This window comes from Daucus carota, chromosome 7 (assembly GCF_001625215.2).
Source record: "Daucus carota subsp. sativus chromosome 7, DH1 v3.0, whole genome shotgun sequence".
Taxonomy (NCBI): Eukaryota; Viridiplantae; Streptophyta; class Magnoliopsida; order Apiales; family Apiaceae; genus Daucus; species Daucus carota.
In genome coordinates, this window is record NC_030387.2 from 8,456,919 (window position 1) to 8,473,902 (window position 16,984).

Here is a 16,984-nt window from a genome sequence, read left to right on the forward strand (position 1 = left end):
TACAAGATAAAACGCTAGCTGTTTAATTGTCTATATATTATACTACAACTCTAAAATGATGGTCATGGTCTATACTCTAGAGCGCTTCAGCTTAAACCATAACAAAGACTCCTTATGATAAACCTGACTGCTAATCAATCAGAAGCTTCTGTTTCAAGCAGCTTCCGTTTGAAGGGCAAAGGCAAGAAACTCGTATATCTGCAGGACTGTAGTAAACTTCCGTCAAGGAGAATGAAGAGCAAGAACTTCAACTACACTAAAAAACCTTGATCCAAACCAACCAATCCTTACAACTGCACATAGCAAACGTCTTAAAAATTGGAAAATTTAATATAAATAGTTGGACTATAATGGAAAGCTTACTAATAATAGGACAGGGCACTTCAGAATAAAAAGGCAAATGTTAAGCATGACCTGATTCTTCCCAGCTAACTAATCCAACCCATGATCTGGTAAAAACCAATTCACAAGCATAATCTTCTGTGTTTGGATAATTTTAAGAGATTTCCTCTGTGCACCAGACACCGGTTATTGTTGCGTACCAGTGTCTGACCGATATTTTTTTCCCGTCCTAAATTCAGACAGCTTTCCCGTGCCAACTAATCATGAGAAAACAACAAGGAGCTGATGTATATATCACATTATAATCTCACAACAATACATAATTATACATCCAATTCACCAAATTGGATAAGTTAAGATAAACTGAAAGCTTACTAAAAATAAACAACAGAACACTTCAAAAATAAAAAGGCCCCGCACAATATATAACTTCTCTCTCTTTTTTTTCACTTTTTTTTTTCTATTTATAGGGAATTTTAACTTCAAGCTCATGATCAAGAAAAGCCAAGTCACCAGCATAATCATCTGCAATCACATACAAAGTATAGCTTTTCTTCTCTCCGCCTTGTTTTTTCCATGCAGGTAAGGCGCGTCGACCACCACAACACTGGCACTTTTTTTTTCTTTTTTTTTCTTTTTGCTAATTGCACAGCAGGGCACTTTACAATCTGCTTTAGGTACTAGCATGAAATCTGCTGCAGAAACAAAAAATTTAAGTTTGAATAAAATGCACGGAAATTCAAGTAGAAATCAAAATACCGCAATGAAACATACCACTATTACTGCATATCACTAACTAGAATTACGTGTCAACTGGACTTTATAAATATGAAGAGAGTGCGACTTTTCTATAATAACATGGGTATACGAGTGGGAGGAAGGAAGCCAATCATTTCAAAAAGATAGATGGTTGATGCATATTGCTGGAATTAATGACTAAATGGATGAAAATTTATGATAGATATCTTTTTTACATTGCTAAAGAATAATAATCGATATATATTAAAAAATTCATTAAAAGCAAGATGATTGTTAGATTCACCATTGCAGGTACAAAGAAGGTACATGTGGGTAGTGGTCACGGTTAGTAGCTTTTAGATTAGATGAAACATCCACGTCAACTTGTGGTTGTACATGTGACAACAAATGCTTATGCGAAAAATGATGGTGACAAATTATCATTGTGGGAGGAGTAGCAACATATCTAGTTCTCTATGTTCATCTTCCAATTCTGGCCAAACTTAAGTAGTTGAGTGGAAAGACTTGTGTGGGAGTGTAAAAACACAACATAGTTTAAGACTAACCATGAGGACGTGAACAAAGATGAGAAAGAAGACGTTGATGAACATTCAGGTAGGAATCATTCAGAAGATGTCGTGAACACCAGTAGTGGCAATCAAGAGAACCTAATTCCGAAGAATATTGTTAAAATCCAGTTACCTAACAAAACACGCAACCCCATACAAGCTACGAGCTTAGGTAACATAATTCACTGAAAGACATAAAGGTAACAAATAGTTTGTCACTGATTTTGTAACTCAAAATAACAACAAGATATTAGTTTCTAATTTGGACATATGGTTATATATATCATTGTGAAGTATTACCAGGAACAATTTAATATGATCAGTTTTAAGAAAAAAGTGGAAAAACAGAGACTGGCTTGATAAATGATGAGTATATTTGTGCATAATTATGGGGACAAGAATGTTTTCGCTCAGTTGTCTAAGTGTTCCATGCTTCTTCGTACAACAAATGAGTTCTGCAAAGCTAATTTTTCCCACATATAATACCAACATATAAGTTGTTTACAAAACTAGGTATTATTCTATTGATACTTATTACCTTTTATATAATATTTCCTATGTCTTCTGCAATTGAAAAATCTTTGGGTTAATGACCTTTTTTCTTTTTTTTTTGACTTTTTGGGGTAATGACTTTACTGCACCTAATTTACAAAAGGCTATGCTCTGTTAAAAAAGAAACTGTTGTTGATTCTTATCCTACAGACGTGTTTCTTCACACTATTCAGATATTAATAATAGAATTTATACCAGCTACAGATGTACACATACCAAACAAAATAACAACACTCAAGGAGACTGAAAAAATTTTAAAAAAGAAAAACACCTAGCAGCATTTGTAAAAAAGAAAACATGGATGCTACTTTATATAAAAAAATTATACTTAACATAAAGAAAGAGACTACTCAATATGTCACCTTGATTGTTTGTACATGACAGTGGGCGGTTCCAACCAATAAAACGCCTTGGTCGCATCCCAAAATGTAATCCCACAATTGTACTTGAATTCAGGTAAATCACCACAACCATCCCCCAGTAAGTTAGAATACATAGGCGTATATTCGACTAAGTTGCCATCCTCCAAGGAATAAATAATGCACCCAAAATCATAAAAGCGATATATCTTGTTTGGTAATACTCCACAATTTTTCGTTTCCTCTGTATTAACTATAGCAACTGAAAGAATTTGGTCGCCAACAAATATTGCATTATCCCCAAGGGTGCTCACTGGAATCCAAACCTTGTTTGACCAATCATACATTCTTATACACTGCTTGCCGGGGCGACTGTCATTGTCCTTTTTCTTTGAGCCAAAATAAATGAGCATGAGCTCTCCATTTAACTCAAACACTTGGTATATCCTAAATGAATTGTAATTTAGAACAAAACTTTCATCTATTAACAAACTCTCAAACTTAAATTCGTCATCAACAATATTATAGGATGCGACTTGTCCAAAGGGAGAAACAAGGTAGAAGATTTCTCGAAAGTATATAGGGATGCAATCACAAGGGACAAACTCCTGAACTCTTTCAAACTCTCTAGCCGTCCATTTTGTGTCACTCTTGCAATATGTTATAACAACAATTTTGTCTGCATCAAAAGTATCCGAAAGAAAGAAGACACAATTCGGAGACTCAGGGTCAGTGGAGAACGTTCTTCTGAACTTAAAACGAGATGGATAGTCTAATGTTGGGAGTTTGATAGTTTTTCTGGTGTATGGGGTATGAAATAAAAAGTATCTACGCGTCCAAAAAAACAATCTTGGCTTACTAATACAAATAAAAAACCAGTTATTCTTACGACTAGCCCCTATATTCTTATAAGACGAAGGAGAGGGAATACCTAAATCAGCCCAAAAGATATTATGAACAAAAGCAGACATTGATGACGGGTCATACACTCGAAATTCTAACTTATCAGCAGCCTTCGGAATTTCACGGTCCAATTTAACTTGCCACGGTATCGATTTCATCATTTTAACCGGACGAACATCATGCCAAGCCTTACACACCCCACGAAAACGCGCCTGGTCAGTAGGACTTCTGAGTCTCCCCCTAATTTCTTCCAGCAAATTCAAATCAAGTTCACACCACCGAGCAGGTGCCGACATAATCACCGCCACTCTCGGCCTTTCACTCTCCATACAAAACTTAATCACCGCTCCCTCTGCTTCTCTCAACACATCTACAAAAGCTTCTTGACACTTAAAAAGACTTTTCAACACAATCAGAACTAGCGCTATTAAACACCTCATCACCATGGCCTCATCTGTTTCTTCATGATTCATTAAAATCATAGGAACTGCAAATTCTTTAGCTGCTATTGATAGTACAAGTTCTCCTACTTGATGTAACGCGTTCACTAAGTCTTTAGTCTTTCGTAAGTTCCAGAGAATTACGTGAATTAAGAAAAGTAAAGACCGATCCATACCTCGTAATTGCATTCAAGGATGTGCGCAGCCAAACCCTAATTGGAAACCTATGAAACTCCGATGTAGCTTCTCCAAACAACTGACATTAGTTTATGTTTTTCAACGGATATGAAGTGACAGGGGTACAAACGGAAATATAATTCAACCTCTTTTCGATGTAAAGCACTGGAGGACTACGTCGTTTTCAATATGAAATCTGAAGGATTTGTTCAGGGCGGTAATAACTAAATGGGAATATTAATTCTAAAGTCTATAAACTATAGGCACTTTTTTTTTCTAGGTCACTATAAATGTCAATTCATAAGTAATTCAACTCTTAATTTTTTTTCCTATCTAGGTCCTTCCGTTAGATCTGATTTGACGTCGTTAGTTCTTCTTAAGTTCATGAGAATCAAAGATAATTTTGAAGGTGATTCCGGTATCCAGATTTGAAGCTTGAGTAATCGAATTGCTCGTTTTTCAATCGCCTATCCATCTATACCATCAAAATTTAGTTTGGTAATTTCCGAATTTTGAGTTGAATATTAGTTTTCATTTTAATAGCTTTTATTCGAATTATAATGATGTAGATTGATAGATCGTGTGATTATGAGCATATTCATATAATTTTCGTAACTTTTAGTGTTTAAATTAGCTTCGTCGGAAAATTCGAGCTCACCGGATTTGAGTTTTTCCGACCAAGTTCGCCGGAAAAACTAACGGCGTCAAACCAGATCTAACGAAAGGACCCAGGTAGAAAAAAATCAAGAGTTGAATTACTTATGAATTGACATTTATAGTTCAGGTATCTAGAAAAAAAAGTGCATATAATTCAGTGACTTTAGAATTAATTTTCCCTAACTAGAACTTTACAATTGAGACATAGAGGTGTATTTTAGAAACACTCACAAGAATGATGCTCAAATTAGATGAGATATAAATATTTCAACATTTAAAATTTTAAAAAAAAATAGTTTTTAACATGTGCGATTATATAATTCGTAATTTATTATTTATATTTTAAATTTATACATCATTTTATTAGTATTTTAATATTAATAAATTGAATTTTAATTAAATTAGATTAACCAACAGATTATATTTTCACACGAAAATTTAGTTTTTAAAATTTATTATCTATTTATAAATATTTTTTTATCATTAATATGTGATAATTTATTATTCAATATATATTAAATCAGATTTTTCATATTTAAATGTCAAAGAATTGATATGGTTGGTTTGAAATTTCGGTATTGAAAAAAAAATTCAAATAATAAATATGATTGGTCAAAATTTCGTGATGCTATCTAATTGACTAAAATCAATTTAAAAAAATAAAATTAATTGATTAACCGAATGATATGATTGATTCTTGTATAATAATAAAAATTAAATTAATTGATCAAATGAATAGTATCTCGTATATCATAATAAAAGATATATAAGTATTACTTATTTATTTTCAAATAATTTTTAATTTATTGAAAAAAATATATTCAAACGTCTCGTGTCTCGTCACTCTTTAAAGCTATTGCATATAACTACTATGACAATGCAATTGAAACGAATGAACAATGGAAGAAATTTATAAAATAACTTGCAAACTTTTTCTTAAAAAAAAAATAAATAAAATAACTTGCAAACTTTTAGAAGAATAATTTATTTTTAATACTATATATACAATTAAGTTGTATTCTAATTTAATTTTTTTAAAGTCCATGGTCACCGAGTCTCATTCTATGCTAGCAGAAAATCAAAAACAAAAAATTCATTAATTTGTTAAATAAATATTATTAAAATGTTCAATGTATTTTTGTAGTTTATATTGTGGGTTTTGTTGTAAAATTGATTTGTACGGTTAGTTTTTGTTGATGGTTGTGAATCTTGATTTTGATTTCAAGTTTTTATATATATTCGAGACTTTTTTTAAGAAATATATAGATGTAAAGCAGTGGAGAACTAAGGGCGCTTTCAACAAGAAATCTAAAGGATTTGTTTAGGACCCATGTTAGAAATCGGGTTAATTATCAAGTTTGGTTATTAAATGGACTTAATTTATCAAATTGGTTATTGAAATCAAAATGATATCAAGATGGTCATTAAAGTCCTCATAAATATCAAACAAGTAACTTGTAATATAAGTTCAAGTAATAAAAATATTATTTATAAAATTTTACACTTTATTTTTAAATGTTACCAAAACCAAGTAAAATGTTATGACTTCTAATATTTAAGATAATATATTTAGATTTATGAAGTTTATTTATTATTTATATTTTATTATATAGTTATTTTCTTTGTTTTAATTGAAAATAAATAATAAATAAAATTTATAAAATCTAAATATATATATATATATATATATATATATATATATATATATATATATTATCATAAATATTAGAAGTCATACCCTTTTACTTGGTTTTGGTAACATTCAAAAATAATGTGTAAAACTTTATAAATAATATTTTTACTGCTTGAATTCATATTTCATGGTACTGGTTTGATATTTATGGCCACTTTAGTGACCATCTTGATACCGTTTTGATTTCAGTGACCAACTTGATACATTAAGCCCACTTCAGTGATCAACTAGATGATTAACCCGTTAGAAATCATAATTAATTAGAATCTATTGAGAATTTGTTTTTTTATAAGTTAGAAATTTTTATTTAAATTACAAATAATTATTTTTTAAAAATTACCCAATTTTTCTTTATAAATTTATATTTTTGAAACACTGTTCGCCCGTCTTATTCATTTTCTTTTTAACTTTTTTCTTGTGCATTACCATTGTAGTTTTATTCTCTTCGAGTTAGAATGAAACCGAATCAAATCAAACATTATCATTTTATATTTTATTAGATTTGAATATGAGTGGAGTTTTTAATCGACTCGAAATAAATGTATTCGATTTATTGAGTAACATCTTTTTCATTAAAGTTTAAGTGAGGTATATAACATTACAATAAAAGCGAACGTTTCCGACGGTCAAATTCGGTCGGAAATGAATGAAATTGGTCAGTTTTGAGGTCATAACCGACCACCGACCGACCACGTCGGTCCCTTAAAACCGATTTAGAAATGACGGATCGGTCCGAAATAAGACATATAACCGACGGATGACTTTGGTCGCAAAGTGTTGTCATTTCCTTAGAAAGCTAGCTCCGCCGTTGACGTGTCATACAAGTGGATAGTCCTAAAATGGACCACATGCGGTCGAAAATGTGTTAGTCGGAATTCACGGCTCAACTAAAAGGGCCCTGTTAAAAAACCGACCAACTGAGATGGTCGGAAATGAGTCGGTCGGAAAGTATTTCAGGGTTCATTTTTGGGAGACCCTGTTATAAAACCGACCGTTATATTCATTTAAAAATAATTTTTGGAGTTATAGTTTAACGGAACATCAAATGCTATAACAATAAGACTTTGTGAGAGACTATAGCAATTTAAATAGTAGCAAAGTCATTTCCGACCGCTTTTCCAACAGAAGTCGATCGGAAATGAAGCTAGGCTCCACCACATCCCCACTCAGCCAATCACAAGTCGACAATAGACTAAAAGCTGATCAATTATTTTAAAACAGTCGAGGCTGTCGGAAATGACCACAGGCGATCAAAAATGAGCCGGTCGAATTTAGTGATACGGTGTCCCTGTCAGCTGAAGAACATTGGTGAACGGGACGCACACCAACTTATAACCGACCGACCTTGTTCGGTCGGTAACGGCGGTCGTAAATGACCCACTTTTTTCCGATTTATCTTGTTTGGTCAGTAAGTCGATCGGAAATGCCCGTTTTTTGCCTGATGACTGTGGTCAGTCGATTTTGGCAGTCGAAAATTTCCGCTTTTCTAGTAGTGTACTAAATTCGAGTAGAATTTTTTTAAGTGAAATAGATTAACTCCAAATCTATAATCCAATATACATTTCAATTAATAATAAAAATATTATATGTTCGATTTCAAGATTTGACTAAAATATAAATATAATTTATACTAAAGTTGTTAAATTCAAGTAATATATAAGAACTGAAAAATAAATCGTTAAATAGTTTTAAATCTCACACTATCAAAGGTACTTTGACTTTGTATAACTATGTTGTTCCAAAGTTGTAAATCTCTTTCAACTATATTTATCCATGATTTTATGAAATTTGTAGGTTTTATTTATTTCTTTTACAACTTTAATACAATATACAGATTTTGCTAAGTCACTTAATTTGAAAGTAATGTTTTATTCATGGATTAATTTCAAACCCTTAATATAATATTCATCAAAATAGTTTATCTCAGCACTATGGTTCACATGCAAGTATTTTACCCATTCATATACACCCTGAGTCAAGATAAAGAACCATAAAGAACCAATGCAAGATGTATGGATACACAAAAGTTTACGTATTTCTTAACCTTACATTGAACTTTAAGACTTCATAAGAATACATAGTAAGGACTCGAAAGGTAAGATATTGTAAGTGTCAAACATATATTTATATTTGTTGGCGACATCGAGTAAAAAGTAGTATAATGCTTGCAAAACGGTCATAACAATAAGATATCTTAGATAAATAGATGTTCATAGTAAATAGAAGAAATAGACATATGAGGTCTCCATATTTGTATATAAAATCTAGCATACACAATTGGATAAAATATAATATCTAATTATTTAAATTTAAATTTTTTTGTTCAACAATATTTGTTAACATCCAGACACATGTAGAATATGTACTAGAACATAAATACTGTAATAAGGTTGAACAATTATTTTTATAAATCAGTACAATATATACTATATATACACACACGTGTGTGTATTACAACCCTTTGGTGAACCTTGGTCTTGTAATATCATCTAAGGGTTTGTCTAGTAAGTGCCCATGAACACATGCTAAGCACTCAAATCTATAAATTTGGTGTATTTAATTTGATTGGTGTGATTGTTGTGAATGCATGGGACTATCATTATTAAAGAGGTGTAAGCCAATCAAAAAAAAAAATTACCTTATCAAAAAAAAAAAAGAAGAAAAAGTTATCAAATTTTATGTTTATTGTGTGCTCATGGTCATGGGGGCATCATAATAAAACCGATCATCCAAATAGCTTCTTACAAAATAATCTTGAGGGTTACCAGGCCAGTGACGCACAAATATTACACACGACAAGCATATTAATGAAGTTGGGACTTCAAAGCACAATAACACACATCAATGATAAGCATAGTACTCATAAACAAATTTAGGACTGTAATGCCGCATTACATACATTATACCCCGGAAAGCTTACTAGCAATACAGGACGCCAGTAAAAGCTTTCGAACAATACTATGCAGCATATATAATTTAATCAAACACACAATTTGGAATAACCAATTCACCAGCATAATCATCTGCAAGCACATAATTAAGTAGTACTACAGGTTTTTATGGGCACACAATCCACCTCCCATGATAGGGTGTGTTGGGCCACAAGCCCACGAACTAGAAGCCCACTACCGCCAAGTCCAAGAGGGAGTCCAAGGCCAAAAGCCCAGCAAGCAAACACATGAGGAGCGTGACTTAAAGCTTATAAATACAGAGGAGATAAGGCTGAGAAAGGGGGAGGAAAAGAGAGTAAAAGAGCCACCTCCTTGTAATATAGATCTGGCTTGGAATTAGGTATATTCCGGCTTGTATCTCAACATTTGGCGCTAGGAGGGGCTCTCGCTTTTCCAACCACAAAACTCATATCTCCGATCGGCAAGGCTACTACCGGAAACGAGGATGAGCTCTACAAATCGCCGCCAGATCCGGCGACGAGAGAGGTGCTCCTTGTTCCCGATAAGCCATGTCCTGCATTCGAGATCTATACAACCATAAAAAATATATATACATACATCTATACTCACACTTTTGTTGGAATAATGAATCTCGATCTACCGACATTCGAGATCTCCAATAAAGAAGCTCTGTTCCTGTATGATATACGTTGCTTGGCGATTTGTTTTGTATGCTCTACATTGCTTGGCGATTTGTTTTCAGATATTTTTGTCATTGTTGTTGAGCTAGGCGCCACTACGGTTGCTGATCTATGCGCCATCACGATGGGTGATATACGAGCTGCCAAGCTAAGAGATTCGATGCCACCAAGTTTGATAGAGACTACATGAGGAAAATTAGATCTGAAAGAGGAACTGATATGGAGTGAAGGCTGCTTGGAGTGAATGTTCTCACATCTGATCGAAAAAGGAGGCGTGGAGCCATTGAACCGATATAGTGTTGAAATTTTCAGAAAATTATCTAGCACAACTCTCAAGTGGTCCAACGATTTGCATCCATATTCTATCGCCTCTCGTAGTTCATCGGCTCTCCAGCTTAACGGGTCACCAACTCAAAATTAATAGGAAAATATCATGTATCTTACTCGAAAAAGGAAGCGCTAAGCCGTGGAGCCAGTGAAGTGATGAAGTCCTTTAAAAAAAGTGCAAAATACAATCTCCAAGAGGTTCAACAATCTGACTCCATACTCCATCAGCTCTTGGAGCATACAAAAATCGAATCCCAATGGGATCCAAAGGGAACAAACATATATCCCGATGGGAATCCAAAAATCATGAATCTAGATTCGCCTCTTTGATCCGTCAGCTCTCGGAGCATCCTCGAAAGTAAATGGCATAGCCTCAAAATGACTCCACATTTCGCATCTTCGCTCCATCAGCTCACGGAGCATCCTTGAAAGTAAAAGGCATAGCCTCAAAATGACTCCACATCTCGCCTCTTCGCTCCATCAGCTCACGGAGCATCCTTGAAACTAAAAGGCATAGCCTCAAAAAGGCTCCACAAATCACCTCTTCGCTCCATCAGCTCTCGGAGCATCCTTGAAACTAAAACGCATAGCCTCAAAAAGGCTCCACAAATCGCCTCATCGCTCCATCAGCTCTCGGAGCATTCTTGAAAATAAAAAGGCATAGCCTCAAAATGACTCCATATTTCGCCTCTTCGCTCCATCAGCTCTCGCAGCATCCTTAAAAGTAAAAGGCATAGCCTCAATGACTCCACAAATCTCCTCTTCGCTCTATCAGCTCTCGGAGCACCCTTGAAAATAGAAGGCATAGCCTCAAAATGGCTCTATAATTCGGTTCTTTGCTCCATCAGCTCTTGGAGCATCCTTAAAAGTAAAAGGCACAGTCCTAAAATGGCTCTATAATTCGTTTCTTTGCTCCATCAGCTCTTGGAGCGTCCAATTTTTGAAGCACACCTCTGTGAGGCGCGCCGCGTGTGAGGCGTCTTCTTGTGAAGCATCCTTAAATACAGCTCTTGGAGCGTCCTTAATTGCTCTTTAAGCGTCCAAATTTTAAAGTATTCTTAATTGCTCTTTGAGCTTCCAATTTTTGAATTATTCTTAATTGCTCATTGAGCGTCCAACTCATGAAGCGTCATAGGTCACACCCTTGAAACATCACGCTCTTGAATTGTTCTTAAATATAAAATACAGCTCTTAAAGCATCCAGCTCTTGGATCGTCCTTTAAACGTCACACTTTGGAGGACGCTAAAGTGGTTCCACGACCTGCATCTTCGCTTCAGCGGTTCTACTTCATTATTTCTCCACTTCCAAAGTATTTTAGGTCTAGTTGTCCTTGACCTTCAAGGTCGAATAGCCTCTTCGCTTCAGCGGCTCTCCCTCCTTACTTCATCGGCTCCCCCAACATCCAAAGTTCTAGTCATGAATTCCAAGGCTAGCAAGCTCCTCGCCTCATAGGAGGATGTCTATTAGTTGCTTATTGAAAAGTTTGAGCAGAGAGATGATATTCTCAGATCTGATCGGAAATGGAAGCGCTGAAATATTGAACCGATGAACCAAGTGGCTCTGTTTTTTGCCTGCTCACTACATCGCTTCACTAGCTCAGTGAGCGTCCTTTAAATGGCAGGCAATGCCCTACAACGGGTGTCAGGTATCATGCCTAAGGCTTCATCTGCCCAAACATATTACCTTCAAATAAGCCCTCTTTGCGGGCAAGCTAGTATGTGAATCAAGGCATCTACATTAACTTCCTTATATGTATGCAGTAGTCCACCAAAACTCTTCACTTGAAAAAGGTCAAGTGACAGCCCCAACGAGAGAAAAATCAGGAGCGCATGATAGCGTCTCTCATATCTAACATTTTTATTTACCCATTAGACGGAAATATAGGTAATCTCCACAAGATGCCATACTAAAATCGATCGTCAAACCTGAAATCTAGAAGTGACAACATTGATATCACCACCAAAGACGATTCTCCAAGCTCACAGCCCACAGCCTCTCTACTTCACTGCAAAGACGGTTCTTCAAGTTCACAGCCCACAGCCCTCTACTTCACTGCCAAGACGGTTCCCCGAGCTAAGCTCACAGCCCCTCTACTTCACTCGACAGTTTATTCTTTTAGCCATCATGTTCTTTCAGCAATTATCACCATCAGATTGGCTTCGATTGTTTGGTAGAAAGCAACTAGAAAGGAAAGAGACTTTTTATCGGCAAGAATCTCATCAACCTTCACTGCATCTTCCATCTCCTCAACTGCACTGCCCAACAGTCCTCGCCATAACGGGCACCATCAACCTCACCACCTCATGTACCTCTTAGAGAAATGGCTCACCGCCTGCACACCACAATAAACTTGTCAAGCAACAAAAATTATGTAGTAAAAACGCTTTCCAAGATAATCTAATCCACATCTAAAGATATGGAACTACTTTGGAGGGGGCTAATGTTGGGCCACAAGCCCACGAACTAGAAGCCCACTACCGCCAAGCCCAAGAGGGAGTCCAAGGCCAAAAGCCCAGCAAGCAAACACATGAGGAGCGTGACTTAAAGCTTATAAATACAGAGGAGATAAGGCTGAGAAAGGGGGAGGAAAAGAGAGTAAAAGAGCCACCTCCTTGTAATATAGATCTGGCTTGGAATTAGGTATATTCCGGCTTGTATCTCAACAGGGTGAGGGCGATACAGCTAAGAGCAAGAGTCCTTTGGTTGATATAATTCTTCTCTTCGCCATGTGTTTTGATTTCCATGTAACCAATGCGAGTTGTGTCACTGCATCACAGAGGAGATTTGACAAGTTTTAGTCGTATTAGCATGAAATCCGGTTAAAAAAAAGTAAACATAGATAATCTGCAAGGCGTAGCCTAGTACTGTATGAAACTGCAGATTGTCTCTATCAATACCATGGTGTGGTTATACACTGGTAACAATGTATTACTATTGGCTACTATGATGATGAAACTGTCTCTGTTGTTGATTGTATTTAAAGCTATTCAAATAATTAAGTAGATTTTATCAAATACGACGGTGTCTAGATATTGGTACTAATGTAATTTAACAGAAACTTTGGAAATGATATATATATGTGACTCCAAATACTTATGCGTTCTAATGATATATCACTACGCCATATATGGCCTATCGCAATGGTATAAACGCGAGTGTTGCAAAATTATGTTGCATTAGAGCCACTAGTTGATACCTACCGCAACGATAACCATTCATATCCATATGATGTTGCAATAGGCAAAATTATGTGTTGCGTAGAGTATAAATAAAATAATTATTTCTATTATGATAATAAAATTTACATAAAATAAAGCTAAAATACTTTCAAATGAAAATTTAATAAAATATAATATATTAAACATGAAAATACTAAATTTTGGAATATAATATTAATTTTTATATCATCTCTTTAAAATAATTAATTATAATAAAAATAAGAAAATTTGAAACTAATTAAATGTGTATAAAATAATAAAACTGCAACTGAATTTTTTTAAAAAATATAAATATTTATATTTTTAAATAATTAAGAAGTTGAAAATAAAATGAATTATTAAAACAAAAAAATAAACAAAATAAAAACTTGTCGCGTGCTAAAAATCGGAGCCGCAAACTTCCCCCTTCTCATTTGAGTCGATACTGACACAGATTTCACATTTCACGCAACAAACACCCACCTCACTCTCTCCACTCACCTATCTCACCTCACCTTACCTCTCTCCATTCTGCAAGATTACACAATGACGCAACCCCTAATACGTGTAATGTTAAGGTTGAAATTAATTAGCTTGAATACAATATTGTAGAATGATGCCAGGTCGTAACTATAAAAGGTTTGCTATGAATCTGCTAAGCTTCTAGAACTACATATAGCAAGCTTACAAGTCTAATGATCTTTTTTTTCAGAATGTATACTAGATTTTGGTAATTTAAATGCTAACACATTCATCGTTCTACTAGCTAGATCATGTGAACCCTCAACTTCGTGTTACGGTGATCCAACAGATCAATGTAGCAGATTAAGTAGAGATCAATGTAACAGATCAATGGATTAAACTCACTTCACACTTTGGTAAACTAGCTAGCTGATTTCTTTTAGAAATGTAACTGAAGAAAATTAGGCTTGGAGTGTTTCTCAATCTACACACTTACACATAAAAAAAACTGTTTCCTATCTTAAATCTTTCAACTAGAAGACTAAATATACACATACTTTTAAACACAAAGAAATATGGATATTAACCTGCAATCAATTTAATAAGAAGCTTTAGATTTTAGAATGATGTCTATATAAAATTGCATGTATTATAAGCTACTAATGCCATCCCATTTAGTTTTTCTGGGTCCTAATTAACTAACCATTAGCTGAAAAAATCTAATGCTCTAATTTTCCTACGACAGGAATGCTGACAATTAATATATTTATATGAAGACAAGGCTGATATGACATTTTATGCAATGTTTGCATACCATTGACGTACAGGAGCATTACTCGCAAGGTCATTATCTCTCTTTCAATTAGTTACGGTCAGGGTCATCATCAATATCAAAAGCATGATCCAAGCTGTAAGCACTAGTACTCATGGCATCATCTTCATGTCCCTTGGAACGTTTTTCATTAATTTGTTTACTCACCAGCTTGCTGTCAAAGTTCTGGTTGATACAAATAATATTCAAATATTAACTAATCAAATGAATATTAATCAGAAGCGAAAAAAATAACACAAAGCAAAATCACGAAAAGCTCACAGTCTTCTTCTTGAATCTCAAACTTGCCGTGGTGGCTGGCGCTGGAGGGGGAGCAGGAACCCTCTGAAAGTATTGGTTAATTGATAATTGTATTAGCCCGGAAAAAAAAAAATCACACAAAAAATATGGCACTCTCCATGCTGATCTGAAACTCAGATATAAGCTCCCGGCGGTAAATCCACATTTTAGAAAATGTGATCAATCAAGTTACTCCTGCGGAACAAAAACTACTAAAAAGGTAATTTTACAAAATACCAACTAGGCAAAACATGGCACAATTAAGTTAGCTAAATTAAACTATCGGCTGCGCTTTCAAACCACAGTTGTACCTTATGAATAACATTTAAACAAATAAAGGTAGAATTGAGTATTACCTCCCTTAAGAAGTAATTAGCAATAGCACCAACAAATAACATGGCCACCGATGCCATGGCCCCAGCTGATAAATAAGAAAAAATTCAATTGACACACATAAGCCAACACAAGGCATTATGAAAAACTTCTAAAAGATAAAATGTTTCCAGAATTAGAAATAAATTCATCAAAATGATGGAATAACAAGCTTATACACTAGCTAGTGAACATATAAGAACGCAACCCTCTTTACATGATAAAACCCTAATTTATTACATAAACCCTAATTTTAGGTTGACATGAATGACCTAGCTAGCTGATTGATAGTTAATGTCCTTCATTCAATAGGGTAGAACAACAACAAAAACACGCGTTGCCCTAATTATCCATATATAGAAACCCAAATTATGTAGATATCATAAGCAATCAGAGAACAATAATTAAAATGAAGCATTATACATTGATACTGTAGACTTATCGGCAAAAGCGAGAGATGCGGAAAGTTACCTGCTGAGAGGAAGTGTTCTTTTTCAGACAGAAAAGCCAGACACAGACTCCGAGGAGAATGATTGTAATGACGGCTAGTGAGGTCTAGAAATAGAAGTCTAGGGTTGAGTAATTTGGCAGTTGGGCTAGGTAATAAAAATAAATAAGCCCATTAGTTCATTAAATTCGGATTGGACTTAATTTGGACACAAATCTTGTGGGTTTAGATTTTCACTAGATCCGCGTGGATGTGTCAGAGTCATTTAGTAGTGCAAAGTAGATTCCAATGCTACATGTGTTAGTTTATTTATTTCTTTTTTCGTTCATTTCCGTGTTCCAAAAATAATATATTTTTCATATATATGAATATTATTACGTTTGAATTTTTTTCTCATTATCTTTATTCTATAACAATATAAAATAATTTTGAACTTTTTACATTTCATAACTATCTCAAATTATAAACCGATGACACCACTTTATTCATTTTTAATCTAACTTTGATCTTTTTTATACATTTTTCTGATATTCGTATCCCAAACTATTATATATAGTTCAAGGGAATAATAATTTTATCAAAGTCACCGATAATTAAGTGTCATTTACTTGTGTACTATTTTATTTAAGAATATGGTATCAGATTAAACTACTTTAGGTTTCTTTAACCTCATATTCACACATTTATATAAAATTGTGAACAAATTAAGAAAAGTTGTGAAAATTAGAGATCCCATAATTATATTTGAAAAACAGTGAGTTACAGTATATTATAAAAATTATCGTTTTAAATTTTTGACGTGTAGAAATTTAATTGACTTAAAATATTTGAATAAAAATATCATTTTTTGAAAGTTTTGACACGTAAAAATTTAATAAATATTAAAAATATAAAATGTAAAAAATAGTTGAAATGTAGAGTGTTTAATTTATTTTACGCATGTCTCGCTTTGAAATTTATTACCCAAGATTTCTCATGTTTTTATTTATATATCGTCCTCGCTAACAAGTTATAAAAGGCACTACTTGAAAGTTTGACACCATT

General features: G+C 34.1%; 1 protein-coding gene across 2 annotated transcripts; it reads right to left on the reverse strand.

The window, feature by feature from the left end:
• Window positions 1–611: 611 nt before the first annotated feature.
• LOC135147714 (uncharacterized) lies at window positions 612–4,869 on the reverse strand. Of its 2 annotated transcripts, none has more exons than XM_064080979.1 (2): window positions 2,564–4,869; window positions 612–1,034 (listed from the first exon to the last, which is right to left on the reverse strand). In XM_064080979.1, exons 1-2 carry the CDS (start codon window positions 4,090–4,092, stop codon window positions 1,016–1,018), a joined length of 1,548 nt encoding a protein of 515 aa, XP_063937049.1. In that variant the 5' UTR covers window positions 4,093–4,869; the 3' UTR covers window positions 612–1,015. The 2 variants fall into 2 exon arrangements, with proteins under 2 accessions (XP_063937049.1, XP_063937048.1); XM_064080978.1 differs by having other exon boundaries at window positions 612–1,037.
• Window positions 4,870–16,984: the final 12,115 nt, after the last annotated feature.